Source organism: Pipistrellus kuhlii, unplaced genomic scaffold (genome assembly GCF_014108245.1).
Source record: "Pipistrellus kuhlii isolate mPipKuh1 unplaced genomic scaffold, mPipKuh1.p scaffold_m20_p_7, whole genome shotgun sequence".
Classification (NCBI taxonomy): Eukaryota; Metazoa; Chordata; class Mammalia; order Chiroptera; family Vespertilionidae; genus Pipistrellus; species Pipistrellus kuhlii.
Genome location: NW_023425573.1, coordinates 68,929,166 through 68,951,668, shown reverse-complemented (window position 1 = coordinate 68,951,668; position 22,503 = coordinate 68,929,166). Strand labels below are relative to the sequence as shown.

Below are 22,503 nucleotides of genomic sequence, written 5' to 3'. Positions count from 1 at the left end.
TATTTAGTCAAATCAGAAATAGTAACAGATGATATAAAAATCATTAAGTGCAAATGAGTTTTTCTTCTAATCTTGACTTTGCACAGTAAAACAAATAAACATGCAGAAATATATTATCACATTTCAACATCAACTATTGATAGTAAGCAAGGGGCCATGGGTTGTGTCCTTTTCATCAAGCAGGACGGGGCAGAGCACATCAAACACACCCAGACTCCTGCTCAAATCTTAGTCTATGTTCTAGATTTTGACTCTGCCCTGGTATTCAGATGAATTCACACAGGCTTTCTGTTGGTGTCAAAAAAGACAGTTGAGCTAAATGACTGCTCATGGCCAGACAGCTATCTTTGGACTTCACAAATTCCTTATCATTTGAAAATCCAGAGATAGTTAATAGGTCTATTTCAGTAGAATACTAAGCAGGACCCCAAAATAAATAGTTATCTTGAGAGTATGATTACAACATATATTTGTGTCACAGCAACTGGTTATGCTATGAGAAATGACTAAAAACTAAGAAAGACAAGTAGCCCCCTCTACAAAACAATAATGATAGGCTTTCAAGCCATGTACTCAAATCTTCTACCATTTCTCTAAATTCTTTATTTAGCAAGTATCAATAACAGAAAATATATCTACTGTGATTTTGGCTAATGCTCAAAGATTGTGGCCATAAATTAATGCTGACCAGAAGATCTAAATATTCAGAATTTGCCCTTTCTTTTAAGTTATACCTTAGCTCAAGTATAAATGGAAGGCCTTCAGTTAGAATCAGGAGCAATGAAAAGTAGCCTCCTTTGTGAAAACTGAACCAAGTATAGATCAAAGACATAATGAAGTCAGAGAAAAAGTTTTCTATTGAGTTATAGGAACATTTGTTTAACTTCAGACATTCCAGTTGTGTTTGTGTTCATCCCATGCTGTTCCCATGATCCTCTGCACACCAGAGTCTATCTAAACTCAAGAAAACAGTTTAAAAATTTAATCACAACCTGAAAGAATTTCCCACACTGTTCACTGCCATTCATATATTCTTCAACAAAAACAATTCATCTATGGTTGCAGTTATGACACTGTTATAATATCATAAAGCCTATCACTTTAAGTAAGTCAAGATCTATTTGCAAAATATAATCAAGTATAATTCCATGATTCAATAAATAGTATATAAATCTGCTATTACTGGTTTTCATTTTCTTTTCAATATAACCCATTTCCATTTTCTCATCGGCAGTTATTCTGACTATTCAAATGCCATTATTGCCCTTTATTGTTATTCAAATGTCATTTTATTAGATCCTCTGCCACTATATATAAGGCTGGGCTTCTTCACCAACAATAATTCCATTTCTGAAAGAAAATGGAAGCGGCTGCACACAAAACCCTAAGCTATTACTTTATGTTAGTTTAATTCTGTGCCTGAAATGGGATTTTAACTTAATCATGTTGGAGAAGACCAGAAGTTTTTTATTAGCTACCTTGAGAAAACAGGAAAATATTCTTTCCATGCAGGTATTGGGTTCAAAAACCCATAAAATCATTACCCCTGCCCAATGATGTTTATAAGACACACTTACTGACCAAATTAAACTGTAAATTTCCTTTGTCATAGGGCATTCATCATTTTTATGTATTTTTCTCTTGGAAAATAACAAAATGTTCAAGTAGTTGAAAGAAAGTGCTACAATTCAATTAAATAGCCTTTTAAATATACTTTGTAGTAGATCTATGGAAAATGTAATTTAAAAGGCACATAACCATTATTGCATTACTGTTGTTAATTTTATTAATACAATACACTGGCTCACAAAGGAAAACTATATCAATACCAGGTTATAACTCTCAAACACAAATCTTGCAACTATTGCATCAAGCTACAGAAAATTAACTGGTGTGCCTGTTAGTGGCAAGCAAACTTAAAACTTATACACTTCTGTGGTATCCTGCCAGAAGTTTTGTGTATATAAGTAGAATACTTTTACAATAACCATAGATCTTTTCTCTAGTAGGAAAACTAATATATTGTATGAGCAGGACAAATTAAAGTGTCAGGCATTTTACCCAAGAACTCGAATTCTTCAGGAAGAAGAATGCCAAGGTTATTGGGATTTGTTACAGGATGCATAAAGAAGGAGCAGCATAGCCTGATATTGAGACCAATGATGATGGATTTGGGTAATGTGGGATAAAGGACCCACAGGGTTAGCAAATATTTACCTGCCATCTCTGTGAACAGAGAGAAGGCTCTGCTCCCTGCCTCGAGGAGATAAGTAGAGTACGTTAGGGGCATACTGACCATTGGGATCAAAGCTAATTATGTGAAACAATTCCAGTGCAGTGTCAGGCATCATATAAATGAGCACCAGTGTATTTATTTCAGACAAGGAGAGCTACAGGAATTTAGAAAAAGGAATTTAAATTCCATAGCTGCACCTGTGGACAGCATAACTGAATGGAGCCTAAAAACCTAGATAATAATATCACAAAAATCCTTAGCCAGCCTCAATTCCCAAAAGGCCCCAGGGAATGGATGAATTGAAAATATGACTTCTATGATACTGATCATTTTCTAACCTACCTGCACAAATATTGTCACATACCCTCCCTTACTGAGAATCAGAACCTACCACTAATAACAAAAACATTGGGACCTATACAACAGCATTCTCAAAATGTTCCCTTTTAATATGAAGAGAAGCAGGAATCTTAAGCAGCGTCCTAATTTTTCATTATAGAAAAACTTAAATAATCTTTAAGCAAGCAAATATCAGAAACCTTGGGCTCTAATATAAAGTTGCCAGATGGCCTTAGACAAATTAATTCATTGACCTTGACCATGACCAATATCTGTGCAAATTTCTACCATCCTTCCAGCTCTGAGCAGGTCCTTGTCTCAAAGACAATTTTTGGCACTGCTGCTTTACTTTACTCAGAGAAATAGAATTCTCTAAGAAGCCTCTGGTAATATTTGTCCCCAGTGATGCTTTTGGCACCAAATGGAACAAGACACCATTTTCCAATTCCCTGCCTCCAGCATCAAGTCCAAAGCTATAGAGGCTGCTATAAGTTGAAGACGTGGGTTTAACTCACCTCCAGAGACTTCTGTGTTTCTCCTCAAGTTGAGTTAGCAGATGCTCAATGTATTTATTGGAGTCCATGTATTCCTGCACATACACACACAAAGACAAATAAATCCTCATTATAATAGTCACCAGAATTCTAAAAAAAGCTTTATATCTACAAGGAAGATTTTGACAAGATAATTCCTTAGACTCTAGGAGTCAATGACTTACATGTAGTTATTTGGGAATATTTTCTCCATGCTATAAAGAAGCATCGAAGAGAAATGGAGTTCAACCTAAAACTCCTCCAATTCACAGAATAAAAAGATAAACTTCATATTTCTCTAAACTGAGATCTGTGTTCTGCTGTATAAACATTAAGTGAGCTAATGTTGCTGCTGGCCTTATAAGAATAATAACACAGACAATACAGGTCTTAACTGCATTGATCTTACAAGAGTCCCTTCCTGCAACAACACTATTTTTTAACTTCTTAGAATGCTTTATACAGACACTGCCCACATTTAGTGGACACACCATTTCCACTGATGGAACACATCTCCCTTCTTCATCTCCTTATAGAAACAAGACAATGTCATTTGCTTTGGTTTTCTTTGACTCTTAGAAAATAAATCTTTGGCTTCTAAGAAGACATGAAGGCAAATCAAATCTTGTTTTTTAGAAATGTGGGTAAACTTATATTTACAAATAAAGCCATATATTCAAGAAATATTTCTGAAGAATGAGGAATTCTTTTGTCATATAAGACTGATTCATAAAAATTCAAAGTTTATTATATTAAATCTGATTTTTAAGAATTTTTGATTTCTGAATAAGAATGTGAGGTTTGAATGTAGTAGTTTCCATTGTTAAGCTTGATGATTCTTTCATCCTGAACCTGACACTTTTGATTTCTAGCAGAGGGTCTATCTAGCCTGTAGGACGTGTGTCTGTATAACAGCTGCCTTAGATGGAATAGAATATAATGATTTCAGTGCTAAGTCACCCATGAACGTTACTATTTCATTTCTTATGGATTTGAGATAACCTGTGAACTTTGATTAATATTCATACTTTTCTTTCTGAAATACAAGTTTATTTATTTAGATTAAATACTATACATAATCTATTGCTCCCATAAGAATCCTAATATATAAAAACCCTGGGTTCACTACATCCACAAGGACCAGAGGCTTGACCTAATGCCCAGGCTGCGCACGCAGCAGGCTCTGGTGGGTGGGGACTTGTGGCAGTGGAGATGGGGAGACGGGGACAGGGGAGGCAAAGCCAGCACTCACACTCACTCACAACTGCACACACCCACAGGCACACACACTGCCCACCAGTTCATAGCCTTTTCTTCCTTTCTTTTTCTCCCTCCCAGCTTGCTCTCAGAGCCTCTTTCAGAATGAGGAAACAAAACAGACTAGGCATGAAGAGGCCTGGATGGAAGCGAGGGTGGGCAGAGGGTGGAATCCACCCTCCTCCCAGCTGGGAAAAAGGAAGAGGGAAACAGGGAGGCAGAGAAACAAAGAGAGACAGAGACTTGGCTAGATCAGGCCGGCAGGGGAGGGCAGTTGGGGGCAACCAGGACAGCAGGGGAGGGCAGACAGATGCAGATAGGGGAGATCAGGCAGGCAGGCAGAGAGGTTAGGGGCAATCAGGCAGACAGGCAGAGGGGTTAGGGCAATCAGGCAGGCAGGCAGAGGCAGTTAGGGGTGATCAGGCTGGCAGGTGAGCAGTTAGGACCACAGTGCAAGAGGCAGATATCCCCCAAGGAGTCCCCAATTGGAGAGGGTGAAGGCTGGGCTGAAGAAGCTCCCCCCCCCCCATCCCTGGTGCACAAACTTCATGCACCCGGGCCACTAGTATTCACTATAATGAGATGGGGAGGGCATGTGAAAGAAGCACAGTAAGGATTGACTTAATACCACAGAAAGGCCCCTACTCCACATTTCTGAACCTGGATATACTCATGTAGCTTTTGAGAAGCCTTCTTACCAATCTACAATATTTCAGTGCAACTAAAGTGTGTACTACTAAGTCCATATCTAGCTGAAAACTGTTATGATTATGTAACACTATTATTCTATTGCAGATGTTAGCTGAAGAGTTTTATTCTTTTTAAATAATATCAATTTTCACCTGGATGGTGTGGCACAGTGGTTGAGAATCAATCTGTGAACCAAGTCAATTCCCAGTTAAGGGCACATGCCCAGGTTGCAGGCTCAATTGCCACTAGGGGCATATAGGAGGCAGCCCATCAATGTTTCTCTCACATTGTTTCTATCTCTATCCCTCTCCCTTCTTCTCTAAAATCAATAAAAACATTTAAAAATAGTCATTTTCAAGTTATTTAAACAAGACCATTTGGCATGCCAAAACCAAAGCAAAACTCTGTTACTGCAGGAAGTTGTGATAGTTTGTGATTATGCTAGTAAGTCAAAGTTTAAACAAAACTTAGAGTACTCAAAATTATCACAGACATTTTCAAATACATTTCATTGAAAACATTTTAAAGCACTGTTTTCAAGTAGAAACAAATATATATGTTTCAAAATCATTCATTCAATTTCATTCAATTGCTGTTTCCACATCGTTAGAGCAGAACTTGACATATTGTATGATCAATAAATACAGTGATAACCAAGAGGCAGGAGATTCCTGCTCTAAGGAGCTTAGAATCTGTACAGGAGAGACCTGAGAAATAAGTGAACAGGTTGATTCCAGATTGGTCGTATACTCTGACAGAAGTAACAGGTGACGGGAGAAATAACAGGGGAAGAGCATCTTCCGTATATTATTAATAGTATACAGTGGTCAGAAAAAGACTGAGCAAATGATATGTGAACTAGGACCTGAGAGAGAAGGGGGAGGTAAGCATATAAAGAGAGGGGGAAGAGGAAAGAGAACAAGGCAGACTAAGGAAACAGCATATGCCAACGTCTCCAACGTGTGGTATCCAAGGAACAAAAAGGAAGCCAGTGGGGCTGGTGCAGGGAGCCTGGGGTATGTCGTCTAAAATAAAGTTGGAGAGAGAGGCAGAGGCCAAATCATGTCCAAGCTCTGGAAAACAGTTTGGATTAAGACCAATTGATTGGTTAATTTGCTCATATTGCTTAGCTTAGTCAGAGCTTGAAGGGGAAAGGTGTAGTGATTACAAACACGATCTTTGGATCAAAGAAGTTTCAGTTCAAATCCTGGTTTGGGTATCTTGCTAGCTATGTTCCCTCAGGCAAGTTATTTATTCACTCCAAGCCTTATTTTATTCAGCTTCAGAGGGATAAATAATACTTATTTTAGAGGTGTGGTAAGGATTAAATAAAATAGCTTAAGCAAGCATATATCATAGTTTCTGCCAGGCAGTGAGCATAGCATTTTTCATAAAATATCACACACCAGAGATTAATAGTAAAAACAGTTTTTCAACCATTAAATGTAAGCATAGCTGGATTCTCATTTAAAAGCGACTTCAAGCAACAATTCTGGCTGTTTCCATTTAACGGAGCTTCACCCAATTTCCCATAAAAATAACTTGTTTCCCATAAAACAAGGCTTAAACCATGAAACAATGGGAAATAAGAATTATGAATTCTCCATCTTTCTATCTTTATTTTTCTTCACTCTTACTTCTAACATCCAATATATTTTAATTAAGCATTTATTTGGCTATTGTCTATACCTCACAACATCTCCCCAAACTATCTCCCTCTCCCTCTCTAACTGAAATGGATTGAGAGAAAAAATATATGGTACTTACATGTGCTTTGGGTTAAATGAAATCATTTTTTTCCTACCTAGAAAATTTCAGCACTGCACTCACACTTCATCATCTGGCCCCTGAATCAGAGATGTTTATTAACTAATAACCCCCTACCATTCTGTAAGTAAAAATTGGGTTATTCTATTGGGGACCACCTTATCTATCAATTTGAAGATTAACTCAAAGAAAAAGGCAGAGCTACAGCCACAGCAAATTCAATGTTGTAGCTACAGCACCTATAGCAAGAACTTGACTGTGAAGCACATTGCTGGTGTTATTCATTACACAGGGCCTCACTATTCCAGAGTAACAAAGCACAAGCGGGAGGAAAGGAGATGGCCAGCTTCCATCCCAGGGAAACAGAGATCCCAAAGTGCCTGAAAGACACTGGGTAAAGGGGCAGCTTGGAGGAAAGATTTCTGCCACGTGCCTGGACAGAGAGGAATCTACACTGTCTTATTGGTGACCCCAAGGCCTGGAAGACTCATTACAAAATGAGTCAGCTGGCTCCTACCACACCAAGTACTGGAGCACAAGAAAATGGAAACATCACCCTCACTAACAGGAGAGGGCATCACTCAGAGCTTTGACATGTTCAGGGGTAGCTGGGAAGATCTGGTCTCTGAAATGTGCAGAAAGGCTTAATAAATGCTAAGTTAATACACAGCAGAATTAAATTTTATAAAGCAACAGGGTAAGCTGTAAAGATAATGAAGTGAGGCAGTGAGTAAGAATTTCAAAGAAATATTAACTGGAACAGCAGAAATGAAAATTTGTTAATCCCATATTATGATTTTACTCTGGATAGACTCTCCCCACCATGAAATGGTGCTTCAGAGAAAAGCAAGCAATGGATTGGGTGTGTTGGCACTAAACCTGTAATGTTGATGAAGTCTACTTTTCATTATCATCTATAGATAAATCAAATCCCCCAACCCAGGCCAGATCCTTAAATACTAACCCTTCTGGCATTTCTATGGTATGGTCAGTTCGTATATGTATAATTCAGTTAGCAGAGACTAAAAGTGCTGTCACCTACAAGGAAAACATATAGACATATCCCCGTTTTCCTTGCTGCCAGGGTTCACTCTCTGTAACACATTATCTATGAAGACTGTCCATTCAGCAAGCCTTGAGTCACCCAGCAGGCACTTCCCATGTCACTTAACACTAAGAGCCTACTGAGGATAGTTATTATTGTTGAACATTCTATTCTAATAATATAATAGAACTGGCAATGAAAACAAATACACAGTCCTGTGGAGGACAATCTAAGTAAATTAAGTAAAGGACAAAGATGAAAGTGAATAGAGACATGAGGGATATTAGGCAGAAAATGTAGTTTGACTAACCATTATAGCTTTTGAGTATTTGACAAGATTTGGAATATACACAATACAAAATAATCAAAGGAATAATTAAAGCAACATTTCTGAGTAGGATTGAGGGAGGCAGGCTTGATTCTATATATGAAAGGGTCTAAGCACATTGCAGATAGAGTTTACGGAAAACTATTTACACATCCACTGGCACAAGAGCTGGATAACAATCCTTAGGAAAAACACTGCAAGTATCCAAACAGACAAAGGGGTTTCCTACTAAGGAACTGATACAGCTGGCTCCATGGCTTCTGGCCACCCAGGTGTCCGTTGACTTGAGATACACAGACAGACTTTTGAGTCTTAATTCATAAGTATCCCTAATCAAGTAGCTGCTATATAACAATGCAACAGAAAGCTTTCCTTGGATATTTACAAATTCAGAATACAAAGCATCTATTTTAATTAAAAACTAAAATAAATACATGTGTACGTGTATATATTTTAAACATAAAGGTATATGTATATCTATATATATACTGAATTTTCAAGAGATAAATAAAATATATGCCATTTATATATGCATATGTGTGTGTATATGTGTATGTATACACATATCATACCAGAGTGATGGATTTTTAAAATATGAAATTTATAATATAAAAGGAAGATTCAAAAGAATTTAAGCAAATTTTATATCTAAAGATGTAAATATGATTATATAATTAAACTAACATAGAAGTCCCAGGAGAAAGATGTAGAGTACACGTTCTGTGTTTTTGTGGTGGACAGAGGGAGGAGGAGAGAAAGGGAAGTAGGTCGATGCCAAGACCCACATGGACAAGGGACCAAAGTTATTTTCTACACTTGATTTGCTAGTCAGTAAGCTTAACTATTAGTATATGTTTTGCCTACATATGTAAGAATTGGGGAAAATAATTTGGTAATTTATGTCATGAAATTTAAAATATCTATGCACCTTTGATCCAGAAATCCCATGTCTAGGAGTAATCTGAACCGATAATGAAATGTAAAAATTATGACAACATGAAAAAAAAAGTGAATTCTTAACTTCCAAAAATAGAAGAATGATTAAAAGAAAGCACACTTGCCGAAACCGGTTTGGCTCAGTGGATAGAGCGTCGGCCTGAAGGGTCCCCGATTCGCTTCTGGTCAAGGGCATGTACCTTGGTCGCAGGCACATCCCCAGTGAGGGGTGTGCAAGAGGCAGCTGATTGATGTTTCTCTCTCATCGATGTTTCTAACTTTCTATCCTTCTCCCTTCCTCTTTGTAAAATATCAATAAAATATATTTAAAAAAAGAAAGCACACTTTACCAACCTGAAGAATTATAAAGTATCTTAAATTGGAAAAGACCATGTAAAAAATGGAAAACAGAGCAAATTGTAACATGAAAATAAGATGCAAAATTGCACAATCCTTATCAAAATGTTGTAAATATATATAAAGATTAGAAGAAAATAAAGCAAACATTATGGTAATATTAGGGGGTATTTAATATCTTCAGAATACTTTTCTCTTTCTATAATTTTAAAATAATATATGCTCACTGTACAAATTTTAAAAATTATTATTTAGGAAAATACAGCCCCAGAAAATAGCATCCACAAAGATTTTATTATGATTATAGCTTAGACAGTAAGATGTAAACTACCTCAATGAAACAGAGTTCTTTATATTATTGTAAAGCTAAGATGGTGTTTGAAATAATTCAGCCCTACTTTATTTTAACTTGCCCTTGTCAGTGTTTTTGCTAACACATTTCCCCCAAGTTAGGATTGAGGAAGAACACCAAGTTACACCATGACATGTGAGATGTTTTAAAAATTTTTAGTAAGGCATCATTAAAAAGACATCTGTTCCTTGGCTAAAACTTATGTAAATTAGAATAATCTTGAAAATCTATTTCAGGAAATTTGCCTTTCACTCTGTAATGCATGTTTCAAGTGATTAGTATAAAACAATTAAAGTGTTTAGAGGTTTATAAGTATGCTGAACCTTGCATATCCATGTAACATAAGCCCATTTAATGCAAGCTTTCTATTGTCTGATCTGGGTCAGTTCTAAGCAAAGCCTATTATAAATGAATTCTAATGATATGAGAATTTCATGTATCACTCATTTTAAGTAGAGTTTAAAATACTACAATACTAAATCAAAGCTTGCAGAGTTCTAAAATCCCTCCAAATTTTCTTCCTGTTGTAATCAGTGTAATTTAGGGCAGAGCCTGTTAAACCCTGTCATGTCAGCACTCTTGTCACTACTGATTCACCTTTGGGCAAAGCAGCTCAAGCCAGGAGACCAGGAGGCCAGCTGTTCAAACCTATAGGACTCTTATCTCTACAGGAATTTCCACACTCAGGAAATGACTACCCCAGTAAGGGATGCTTCCCTCAAAAATTATTCTGTCACCTTAATAAGAAGACACTCCTGCACTGTGAATGTAAAAGACTAAAACATGCCCACGTTTGAAATTACACGGAAAGATAATACATGGGCAGCTCATTCTTGACTGGCATCTGTTCCAACAGAAATTCCTCCAATGAGACATGTTAAACACAACAAACAAATCAATTCAGGAATAACAGCCTTAACAGCTTGATCTCAGTGCTACTATCTCTCTCCTTTAGCCATCTCTAATTTCTCTTCCCCACTCACTCTTTTTAAAAAATATATTTTATTGATTTTTTTTTTTTTTTTACAGAGAGGAAGGGAGAGGGGTTAGATAGTTAGAAACATAAATGAGAGAGAAACATCAAATCAGCTGCCCCCTGCACACCCCCTAATGGGGATATATCCTCAACCAAAGTACATGCCCTTGACTGGAATCAAACCTAGGACCCTCCAGTCCACAATCCGACCCTCTATCCACTGAGCCAAACCAGTCAGAGCCCCACTCACTCTTGATACAACTGAACCTGACTTTCACTGCAGATGCTTCAGTGGAATGGCTCCAATGCAGCCACCAACGACAAGCCTCAGGAGACTGCTTGCTCCATCTCTCGTGACCAGTTCCTGCACAAGTTGATGTTTTAAATTGCACTCATTCCCTCTCTGGTATTCTCTGCAAGTGTTTCCTGCCTCCTTCTATCACTCTGAGACCATTGTCTATTTCCTTCCTCCTTCTTCCAGCCACTTTGTATCAAGAGTAAGGTTCAACCCTAGGTGCTCTTTCATTTTCTATGGAAAAATCCAGTAGACTAGTAGGCCATCAATAATTACCAAATATCCAGAGATTTCCAAATATGTATTCCCACACCAGACCACCCTCTATGGCCCAATCCTGTGCATCTGGCTATAAACCAAACAGGTCCTTTGGATGTACCACTACTCTTCAAAGCATCTTACTTCATTTTTGTATCTTCCAAACCTGCTTAGAAGAGCACTTATAACATCACCAGGACTCAACAAAGGTGTGTGAAATACATGAAGAAGTAATTAGTTCATTAGCTGAATATAATCTGCCTCATAACAAGAGAATCTGAAAATATAAAGCTATCAGTCTGGTCTTCTAGTACTACTTTAATATATATATTTGATTTCAGAAAGGAAGGGAGAAGGAGAGAGATAGAAACTTCAATAATGAGAGAGAATCATTGATGGGCTGCTTTCTGCACGCCCCCCACTAGGGATCGAGCCCACAACCCAGGCATGTGCCCTTGACCAGAATTGAACCCAGGACCATTCACTCCACAGGTCTAAACTCTATCCACCAAGCCAAACCAGCTAGGGCAGTACCACTTTTTAACTGAAAAGGTTATAATGGTCATAGACACTTTAGGCAGTTGCTAAAATTATTGTATACCCACTTTCATTCTATGAATACAAACAAGAAATGGCATCTCAAAGATAACTACTGACAATTTTGCAAACTCAGAGAATTCTGTTGATATAATAATCCGTTGTTTATCTATTCCATGTAAGTCACATGGATTGTCAAATATTGCCTCACCACATAAAGTCATAACCAAAGTCTGCTATCAAATGGGAGATAATGGAGAACATAATGAATTGTGAACCCTACAGAGTGCAAACATATCTATAACTTCTGTCATATAGAAAAATTGCATTAATATCAATCAACAGTGATAGAATATAGACAAGTAATAGTCATGGCAATGAAAATGATTATTGACAAGTATTTGGTATCAAAGCAATGTAATCAATGCCAACCAAACTTCACAGTTCAGCAGAACTTTTTTTACTACAATATATCTCAATTTGTCAGAGACTACTAAACTGATATTATCCTTATTTCTTTTAAAGACAACTCCTGATCCTCTCCAGTTTCTCCTGGATAATTGGCTCCTGAACTAGAGATTACATTTCTTGGCAAGCTAGGTGTGACCATGTGGCTGAGTTCAAGCCAATTAGGTGTGAGCAAAAATGGTACATGCAATATGCAAGGTCTATCTAACCTAAAAACAAGTTACTTGCCCATTAAACATCCTTCCCTCAGCTGGGAATGGTAACAACCTTGGGTCCAGAGATAGAGGTAGGTGTTGAGGATGGTGAAACTGATCTGAAAAAGCAGCTACTAGCCACCCACCATAATCTTTCCCTTTGGCATCTTAAATGAAAAAGACATGTCAATATCTTATTTAAAACACTCTATTTGGGGAGTCTCTTTGTTGCTGCAGAGTAGCCTATACTGTAAGTCATAAATAGTAGTCATTTATTTTGAAATATAACATGGCAAACAAAGTTAAATACTAACCAGCCAACGTAACATCTCTATGTTACTTGATTGATTTATCAATATAGTTTATAGTTTATAAACATAGTTTAATCAGAAGTATAATCTTTTCCAAAGCACTTTGGTGTCCATTCTCACTGGAACCTCAACATCTCTGAGTCATTGTTAACATTTCAACTTAGAAAACTAAGGCTCACATTCTGGTTAAATGATTTGCTCCTGATAGGACAATGACGCACTTAAGACAATGACTCGATCCAGCACATTTTCCACTGCCCTAGGCTAGAGTAAAGCAGAGAACATCCCATCCTCACAAAACAGAGACTAGACACAGAATGAACTGATCACTCTCACTTAGGGGAATCTGACTATACACAAAGCCACAACATAAAGTCAGGAATAAACCCCCAAAATCATTCTAATTGTATAATCAATATATGTTTGCTTTTGGTTTTGTTTCGATTCCTCTGGCTCAGCAAGGACAAAGGCAGAAGTTAAATTCTACTCTCATATTCAGCACTGTATTCTAACAAATGGAATGAATCCTAACACAGCATATTGTAAATTTTACCAATTTGACAAAGATGCTATTACTGATACCTTTTGAGGAAAAAACACAAGAATTATACTTGGTTTTAAATGTAAAATTTTGAGAAGTGATTAATATATTTCTAAGTGGCCTAGACTATTTTCTTATATGTTGCACTTAAAAAAATATTTTAAATTGATTTTTAGAGAGAGAGGGGGGGGAGGGTGGGAGAGAGAGAGAGAGAGAGAGAGAGAGAGAGAGAGAAGAGAAGAGAAGAGAAGAGAAGAGAAGAGAAGAGAAGAGAAGAGAAGAGAAGAGAAGAGAAAAAGAAATACCAATATGATTGTAAAACATTGCTTCTCATATATGCCCCAACTAGGGATAGAACTTGCAACCCAGGCTTGTGCCCCACCTGGGAATCCATCTGGCAAAGCTTTGATGCATGGGACAACACCCAACTAACTGACCCACACAGGCCAGAGCTCTTACATATTGCTTTTATAAGAGTTTGGGAGATAAGCATATATTGGTCAAATGAAGAAATTAATTTATGTGGAAAAATAATAACTTATTTTAAGTTGAGGGGATTTTTTCTTGATGTAGAAATGAAAAATATTTCAAAGTATCCTCAATTTCTGCCAGTCAGTAATATATCATTTGTCAGTACAGCAGTAGATTGTATATAATATATATTAACCAAAAGAAAAGATCAGTCACCATAAGAATAAAAATGAAATGGTTAGGAGAGTCCTCATTTCAACCTTGATTCCTGTTTTGATGGAGAGGCGCTGACATAGCCTTATATAAGTAAAAATCTCAACTAGGTCGCCAGCTACTTTAAGTAGAAAAGTTTGGTCACAGAAAGAAAGGTCAAGGACTAGTCCAAACCTCAGGATCACAGCAGAAATTGACTTGATGGATGGATCTATTGCATCAATACAATGTCCTTTTCACACGATTCCTTCTATTCAAATATTGGATCTCAGAATGCCAATTTCACTCACTATAATGTGCTATGGCCCCTGAGCTTACCGTTATCAATGTCCTTCAAAATCTGCTCAGTTATGTTCTAATTTTATCTCGAATTACTCCCCCAGTGCTGCCCTGGGACCATGGAGAAGCCAGGCTCCTTGCTTTTCCTGAAAGGGCCCAGATATAAACTGTCTGCAATCCCACAGCACCTAGCACAAGACCAACACCTAGGTGCCAAAGAGGTAGCCCCACTGCCATTCACAGTCCTCTTAAGAATTTAGTAAGACCAGCATAATAATGACAAATTCAATTATTCAACAGATATTTTGAGCGCCAATTATGCTCAGGGACTCTTCTGGGCCAGGCAGAAGTTTCTAGCTTCATGAAAGTTACATTTTTGTGGAGGAGAGACTACCTGAATGTGAGTGTGAGTGTGATGTGAAAAAATTAAAGCGATAAGGGTAAGGAGGAACTGAAGTAGAGAAGTGGGTTAACATAGACTGGTGCAGGAAGAGACAACGTTTGAGGAAAGACCTAAAGGATCGGGAGGCCCATCCTAGGCAGTGAAAAGAATGAAAACTGAGAAAAGAGTGTGCTGGCAAGGTCCATGGACAGCCTGAGGCCAGTTTGGCCAGAGCACAGACCTTGGGTGTGGGGAGGAGACAGATAGAATGGATGGGTCTCACAGTCCTTGTTAGTACATTGTCCTTTGTTCTCAAAGTAGGGAGCAATCTCAGTGGGCTTTGATTTGAGGAAACATCTCACTTAAATTTGAAAATGATCACTCTGGCAAATGTTAACTGCAGGAACGGGCATGGGGGAGCCAAAGTAGTAACAGAAGCTGGGAGACCAGGCGAAGACTATTCAGAGGAGTTGATAGTCACCTGGACTCAGGACAGCACAGGGAGAATAAGTTGTTAGAATCAAGATGTGATCCAAAGGTCAACGTGAAATTCTTTACCAATGGACTGAATGTGAGAATGAGGAAAAAGAAGAGAATCAAAGATAATATTTGGTTTTGGGCCCAAACAATTGGATAATGTGACATTTACAGACAGAGGAAAGAGTATAGAAGGAACATGTTTGTGCAAGGGGTGCTGAAATTGTTCTCCTTTGGGCAGATAAGTTTGACACATGGGAGAGGAGATGTGGATGAGGACATTTGTTTCCAGGCAACAGGCGTGGAAGACAGGAATTGGGGATCCCATAGAGTTTAGAGGTAGTATTTAGAACCATGAGACTGTAAGAGAGACCACCTGAGGAAAAAGTGATACTGCAGAGAAAAGGACCCAGTGATTAGAAGTTGGGAGGAGGAAAATCCTATATAATAAACGGGTTATATGCAATCAGAGCCCCAGTCAGAGCTGGCTGGCTGGACCTCACTAGTGCATGAATTCGTGCACCTGGCCTCTAGTAAACCAATAAATGAATGAGGAGCAAGTGTGAGAACATTGAGAGGATCTTTCCATAACAAGTGTCTCAAGAAAAAAGGAGTATCAATTATACTCATTAATCAAGTAAGGCAGGCCCCAAACTTGACCACAGCATTTGCTAACCTGGAGGCCCTCAGTGGCTTGACATAAGCAGTTTCAGTGGGTGGGCTTCCCAAAGTCCCCACTGGGGAGACTAAAGAGAAAATGTGATGCTGGAGGTGGGGAGAAAATATAGTCAAAGCTTTCTATAAAATATCATGTGATCCTTAAAGTTCAGAGTTCCCAAGACACTACTGAGCCACTTTGATAAACAGCAGATTCCAGGCCCAGCATGAAGATTTTGTTAAGTCCAGGAGTGAAGTGGGGCACAGAGATCTAATTTTTAGTAAAATGAGGGGGGAAGATGTTGCCAGCTCTGTCTAGAGCACTGTTGGAGAATGTCTCCCAGATGGAAGTTTTTTGTTTGTTTGTTTGTTTGTTTGTTTGTTTTCTGAGGACCTATTAGGTGAGCAAAACAAAACTAACCTGTTACCAACAATCAATCAACAAACCAAATGTTCCCTGAATCAGGCACAACACCTACTCCACTGAACTCCTGTTGGCATTCCCATATTATTTGGGTGCAAGACTATGAATATAAAGATGTTCTTGAATAAGAGGAGAAGGTTCTACCCATGTTGAAGCCAGGAACTCCCCTGGGAAAACTCAGGCTGCCTATAGTAGGAAGATGGCCTTAGCCACACAGGAGAGCTATAAAATTATTTTAAAATATATATATTTTTTCATATTCATCCTTAGTCAGGGATTCCCATCAAGAAAGGGACTATTTCCTACGGGGTTAGGGGCTTATACATTTATGGATTAATACATAAAAACCTTGTATGGATTTTATTTTCTGAGCATGAAAGCATTTGTGGATTAGGATTAAGGATTAGAGTGTGTCATCTGCTATACTGCATTTCTCACTTGAGGGCACTGAGCATAACCACAGGAAGGGAAAGAAGATTCCTCCTGGAGCAAGGTGTTTCAAAGATATCCTCTCCAATGCCTGGGGGTAGGGGGGGAGGGAGAGGGAGGGGCAGAAGGAGAGGCAGTACTCAGAATCTGATCACATGTATGCTGTTTTAATTAAGGATACCAACATTCAGATCTGTTTTGGTGAAGAAAAATACTAGCTCTGCATTGTGTTTTCTAAAACAAAGAAAGGCAGAACATATAAATTAGCATCATTGCTCACCAAGTCTTCCTTTTCCCCTAAATCTTGTCTCCATATTAACATCAGCGATGTGTTAGGGAAGACCCCAGGTGTTGCTGTCCCCCCACCCCACCTCCCAACACATATCTCAAAAGATAATGAATGGAGGCCCTGAGGAGGTACCCATCTCCCAGCAAACTTCTCAAATGTACTATTCTGCAGGGTATATGTGTGCGTGCACACACACAGAACTGAGACATTGCAAAATAGGAAAGAGGACTAAAAATTATGAAGATTTCTGAGAGTCATAAAAAAGGCTTAAATGTTATTGGCAAAAGCTACACAACCACAACCCAAAACATTCCCAAGAGGAAACAACCTTGAAGATAAGGGCCAAACTAGAGAAACTCCGAGCTCCGATGGAACCCAGAAAGAGTTCAACAGTCTGTGTGGTCCATTCAATCATAATATTCTGTGGCTACACCCCTCCCATACATACTAAGGACAAGGATCAGGGAATAAAGAAGTATGACTTCATTAGTCAGAACAATAAATAAGTGTTCTCTGATGAAGGTGGATCACATCCTGGGGCGGAAGGGCCAGGAGGCTGGGGCAGGTTTGGGGACTGGGTTCTGTGTGGGGGTGGATGCCAGGAGAGAATAAGAGCAGAGGCTGAATTCACTGGAGACTCTACAGCAGACCCCGTGGGCCGGTTCAGTAGAACCGTCTCAGTCAAAGCCATCATCTTGGAGGCCTTCTAATGTCATGTGCAGAGCCTGAGGCCAACTCTTCACTGTGACAACCCAGTGCTGTAGACGCTTGAACTTGCCCAACACCTTCCAGGAAAAGGCCAACTCTGCAGAAGGAAATTCCCTGAGACCAGTTAAGAGGTATTTCAGCCGAAACCGGTTTGGCTCAGTGGACAGAGCATCGGCCTGTGGACTGAAAGGTCCGAGGTTCGATTCCGGTCAAGGGCATGTACCTTGGTTGTGGGCATGTGCTCAGTAGGGGTTGTGCAAGAGGCAGCTGATTGATGACTCTCTCTCATCGATGTTTCTAACTCTCTATTCCTCTCTCTTCCTCTCTGTAAAAAATCAATAAAATATATTTTTAAGAAGAGGCATTTCAATATGGTTCCCTACACAAGACCATTATGGTAGAATGGGTGGGGGGCAAAGCAGGCTGTCACTGTTCATTTTGAGACATTTAAATATGACCAAGGAAAAGCCAAACGGAACTAGAAGATAGGAGAGCAAGACTAAGGCAGTGTTTCCCAACCTTCTCTCATGATGAGAATCACCTGGTGGAGTTGTTAAAACACAGATTCCTGAATCCCAACTAAGAAGTGCTAAACTAGAATTTTTGGGAACACATAGGTAAAATTGTATACTTAACTAGTGCTCTAAGACAGATTTTATATACAGAGCACTAAGTTAGGTATGCAATTTTACCTATATGTTCTCAAAAATTCTAGTTTAGCACTTCTTAGTTGGGATTCAGGAATCTGTGTTTTAACAACTCCACCAGGTGATTCTCATCATGAGAGAAGGTTTGGAAACACTGGACTAAGGACCCTCTTTTGGCAACGGGCCCCTGCCTTCTGAAAATAAAGAGGTTTCAGTGTGGGGCACCTACTATTTCCATGGGGCAGCCCCTCTTTCTAGTTTGCAGTCTTAGCTCTGCCAAGGGAGAAAGTGGAAAGGCGGAGCAGTGAGAAAATACAATTGCTCTGAAATTTCATATTAATTTGCTCCTTCTACTTTGCCTCCAAAGACTCTGAGCTTCCACTGCAGTTGAGTTTCTATTATCAGGATAAACAGCTTCCAGGAAAAGCGGGCCTACAGAATCAACTGCTAATCATACAAGAGAGATTTTTAGCACGGTTTTAGAAGATGGAGAAGAAAAACGTATGAAGTAGAAGATGCCCAATAAAAAATTTTTTAAAAAAGAACCTCAGTAGCAACCTCTTTAATTTTTCTCAGCAAAGAGCCTGGATTAAATACAATGTTTCCTGACACCTTCCACCCTCGATTCACATATAACAAGTGAAGAAATTTGAGATTCTCCTCCAAAATGTCTCAGATGTCTGTGGTGTGCAGTGACTAACACGCCTGATTAAAAGGTACTGCTATCTGTGGTGGCCTAGAGGCTGACAAGGAAACAGTACTACTCTCCTTTGAAATGTCATTAGAAAACCTCTTTGCCTTGACAGTGAAAAGTCTCTCTCTTATTTATGTGTTTATTTTATTTTTTATTAAATTTATTGGAGTGACATTGGTTAATAAGTTTATATAGGTTTCAAGTGTACAGTTTTACAATACATCATCTGTATATTGTATTGTGTGTTCACCACCCCAAGTCAAGTCTCCTTCCATCACCATTTAGCTTCCCGTCTACCCTCTTCTACCTCCCCGACCCATCTTTCCCTCTGGTAATCACCATACTGTTGTGTGTCCCTGAGTTGGGGTGTTTTTGTTGTTTTGTTTTAGTTTTTGCTTAATCCCTTCAACTTTTTTCACTCTGGAAAGTCTCTCTGATTCAGGAGAAAAGTTTATTTTCTCTTAAAGGGCAAAACAAATTAAGTATGTGGTTTCAAGAAGCTTTAACGCTCCCATTGGAAAGTCTAGAGGGAAATATCATAACTCATCGCAACTTTTAATTTAGAGAGAGACCTTGTGCCCAGAGCTCCCATCTCTGTGCCAGCTCATCCCTGCCGAGAATTACCCAGCAACTCATCATTGCCCATCACCTGAGCACCTGCTGGCCTTCTCCCTTTGGCTTTGCCAGGACTGATCAAAATGGTCCTGTACTAGTAGCTTCAGCTAAACAATTAGTTCTCAAAAACACATTCTTCTAATAATTAGCATCTAATTAACATTTCCCACAGTGTGCTGTCCTGATCCGCAGGACTAGGGTCACCTGCAAAGCTGTTAGAAATGTCCTTTGCCCACTGCCCCTGCAGCAGAAACTCTACAGGCAGGACCCAGCTATGTGGTTTTAGCAAGTCCTCTGTGGATTCTGATCCCACTTAACTCGGAGAACCAGCCGCATCAATGATAAAGAAATTAATAGCCAATTATAGCCACTGATTATCCATAGAGGACCCTGCCCAAATTTAAGTGCAACTAATCCCTTAAATCCATTATTAGTTTCTTGAGTTGCCTTCAGAATGAAACAATTTGAGGGTTTTTAAATGTCTAATTTTTACACAATAACTCACTTTTAAAAATATCTCAATGCAAAACCAGCAAATCTGTACTGCTGGGAAGCTGACATTTGTACTAATGATGAAGGTGCCATTTAAAAAATCAGCATGAGTACCCATGATAAATATAGAGCAGGTGCACCTGTGCTGTTACTTTAAACATATTTGTAAGTATTCCCTCTTAAAAGTGTTAAGTAGCTAAAACCCATCAAGGAATGAACTGTGCAACCTTTGGGATCTGAAGAGTCATGAAACTGCTAGGTAATGGGACAATCACCCAAACAGGAATTCCATTTTACAAATACATATTTGGAATAGCAACTCAGACCGTTCACTTAACCAGGGGATAATAGTTTAACTATCCCAATTCTTATTTTTGATGAAAATTAGCCACACTTCAACAAGGCAGATGTGTTAAATCAATTTTCAAAAGGCAATTTACTATGATGAGGTTGTTGAGTCAAAAGAACATCAGGGAATTTATGCAAATATTTTTGGGAATTTGTTCTGAGTATGCAAATGCCACATAGTCATCATGCTTCTCATGCAAAATTAAATTTCCTATAATAACAAATCACACTCAAGAATCAGGCTAGTTAACATGAAAAGGACACTCCTTTTTATGGCTCAAGGGCTGCAAATTGAGGGTAAATTGCAGGTGAATCTAATTCCAGCCTCCATTATTGGCATTCATTCAGGTCACACAAAACCAACTGCAATAGAGGTGCGTGCCTGGGTTGACACCTGGGCAGCGCATGTATGAATGCAAAACTCATAAGAGCTAGAAGCCACGCTTTTGCTCCAGGTTGTCTCAGCTGTCTATGACCAGATGGAGTGTCTATTAGCCTCTAATTATTTTGGAAGGACTCAGTGCTCTCATTTATTATTGACCAGAAAAAACAAAGCCAAACTTCTCTTTTAAATATCTGAAAGCTACTCACTGCTCATCCTTGCCTGCCCAGCCTGGAGGGAATTTGGACTTGTAGCATGCCAGTTCTCCCTGACTCACTCTGTGAGCACCCCTGCCAGGAGGGCTCTGGGCCTCCTCTTGCTGGCAAAGTTCTGTGTCTGAGACCCTCACTGGGAAACATGGGAATGGGGCTCACAGGCCTCCTGGACAGCTAAGCTGTCCGCCCAGGACTGAGAGGTTTCTTGGGGTATGAAGCTTTCAGCACCAACCCTGGGGAAGCTGGGGGCAAACAGAGACATGTTGGTCACTCTACCATGACCTACTTTCTTCCTCTACTCCCAGTCTATGTGTCTATTACTCACCACTGGGCTTAGTTTCTTTTAAAAATGCTCCCAATTTCTCCTGGGGGTGGGGGGTAGACTCAGCCCTAAACCTGAGTTCTCTCCAGCTCTAACTCCAGGAAGCGTTTCTGCTCACCCACACTCCACTAACAAAGGTGAGGCTTCTCCCTTAGACCCAGTCACTGACCCAGGTTTTGCTTAATCCCAGGCTCACTCTCCCTGCGGGCTCATTCTCCGAGGGCTCTACCCCAGATCAGAGCCCCATAGACAGCTTAGGTAGCATCACAGCCATGCCCCACCTTAGCTACTGTGCTATGAGATCTGCTACTGCTCAGTACTCTGCAGGTTAGACACAGTTAAATACTTGGTTTACATTCACTCTAGATTGATTCATTGTTGAGGTCCCATATTGACTGCTTAAAATATACTTTGCTGTCTCCTATTAGAAATGAATAGTTAGAACAACCAAGATGGTGGTATAGGTAATCACCTATACTTGCTGCCTCTGACAACCACATCAAAACCACAACTAAATGGCAGAACAATTACCACCTAGTACCACGGGAAAGCTGACTGAATGGAAATTCCACAACTAGAGAGGTGAAGAAATGCATTGAGACTGGTAGGAGGTGCAGAGGCACGGAAAGTGTTGTCATCTGGATGTGCTGCTCTTTTAATCAGGAAAGAGATACAAGCTCCCCCTTGCTCTGAACTCCAATTCCGAGTGAGACTCTAGGGGACCCAGGCACATATGGGGAGAAACTGGACTGTTTGGCATCAGGACAGGAATGCAAGAGTGGCTACTCTTAGAGGTGCTCCCAGCAATCATTGTTCCTGTACGAGGGCACAGGACTTGGAGAATCAAGGAATTCTGTGGTTCAGCCATTGCTGTTCGCTCCTCCCTGTTGATTCCCAGAGAAACTGCCCCACCCAATTTACAACCCCACCCAAGCTGTGCACATTGGCTTTTTCATACGAATGGCTGTCCTTTGGCTACAACCTGTCAAACTGCAGCTGGGTCAGAGAGCCCCAGAGCTTCCAAAAGAAGGTCCAAGGC

The 22,503-nt window shown here is 39.4% G+C and overlaps 1 protein-coding gene across 6 annotated transcripts in view; it reads right to left on the bottom strand.

Annotated features, from left to right (window-relative positions):
- Positions 1-22,503, bottom strand: part of NCKAP5 (NCK associated protein 5) — a 909,053-nt gene that overhangs the window by 588,378 nt on the left and 298,172 nt on the right. For all 6 annotated transcript variants that reach the window (XM_045575730.1, XM_045575732.1, XM_045575733.1 and 3 more), the window contains one exon: positions 3,091-3,164. In XM_045575730.1, the coding sequence (XP_045431686.1) occupies positions 3,091-3,164 (74 nt within the window). The remainder of the gene's footprint in view (positions 1-3,090; positions 3,165-22,503) is intronic.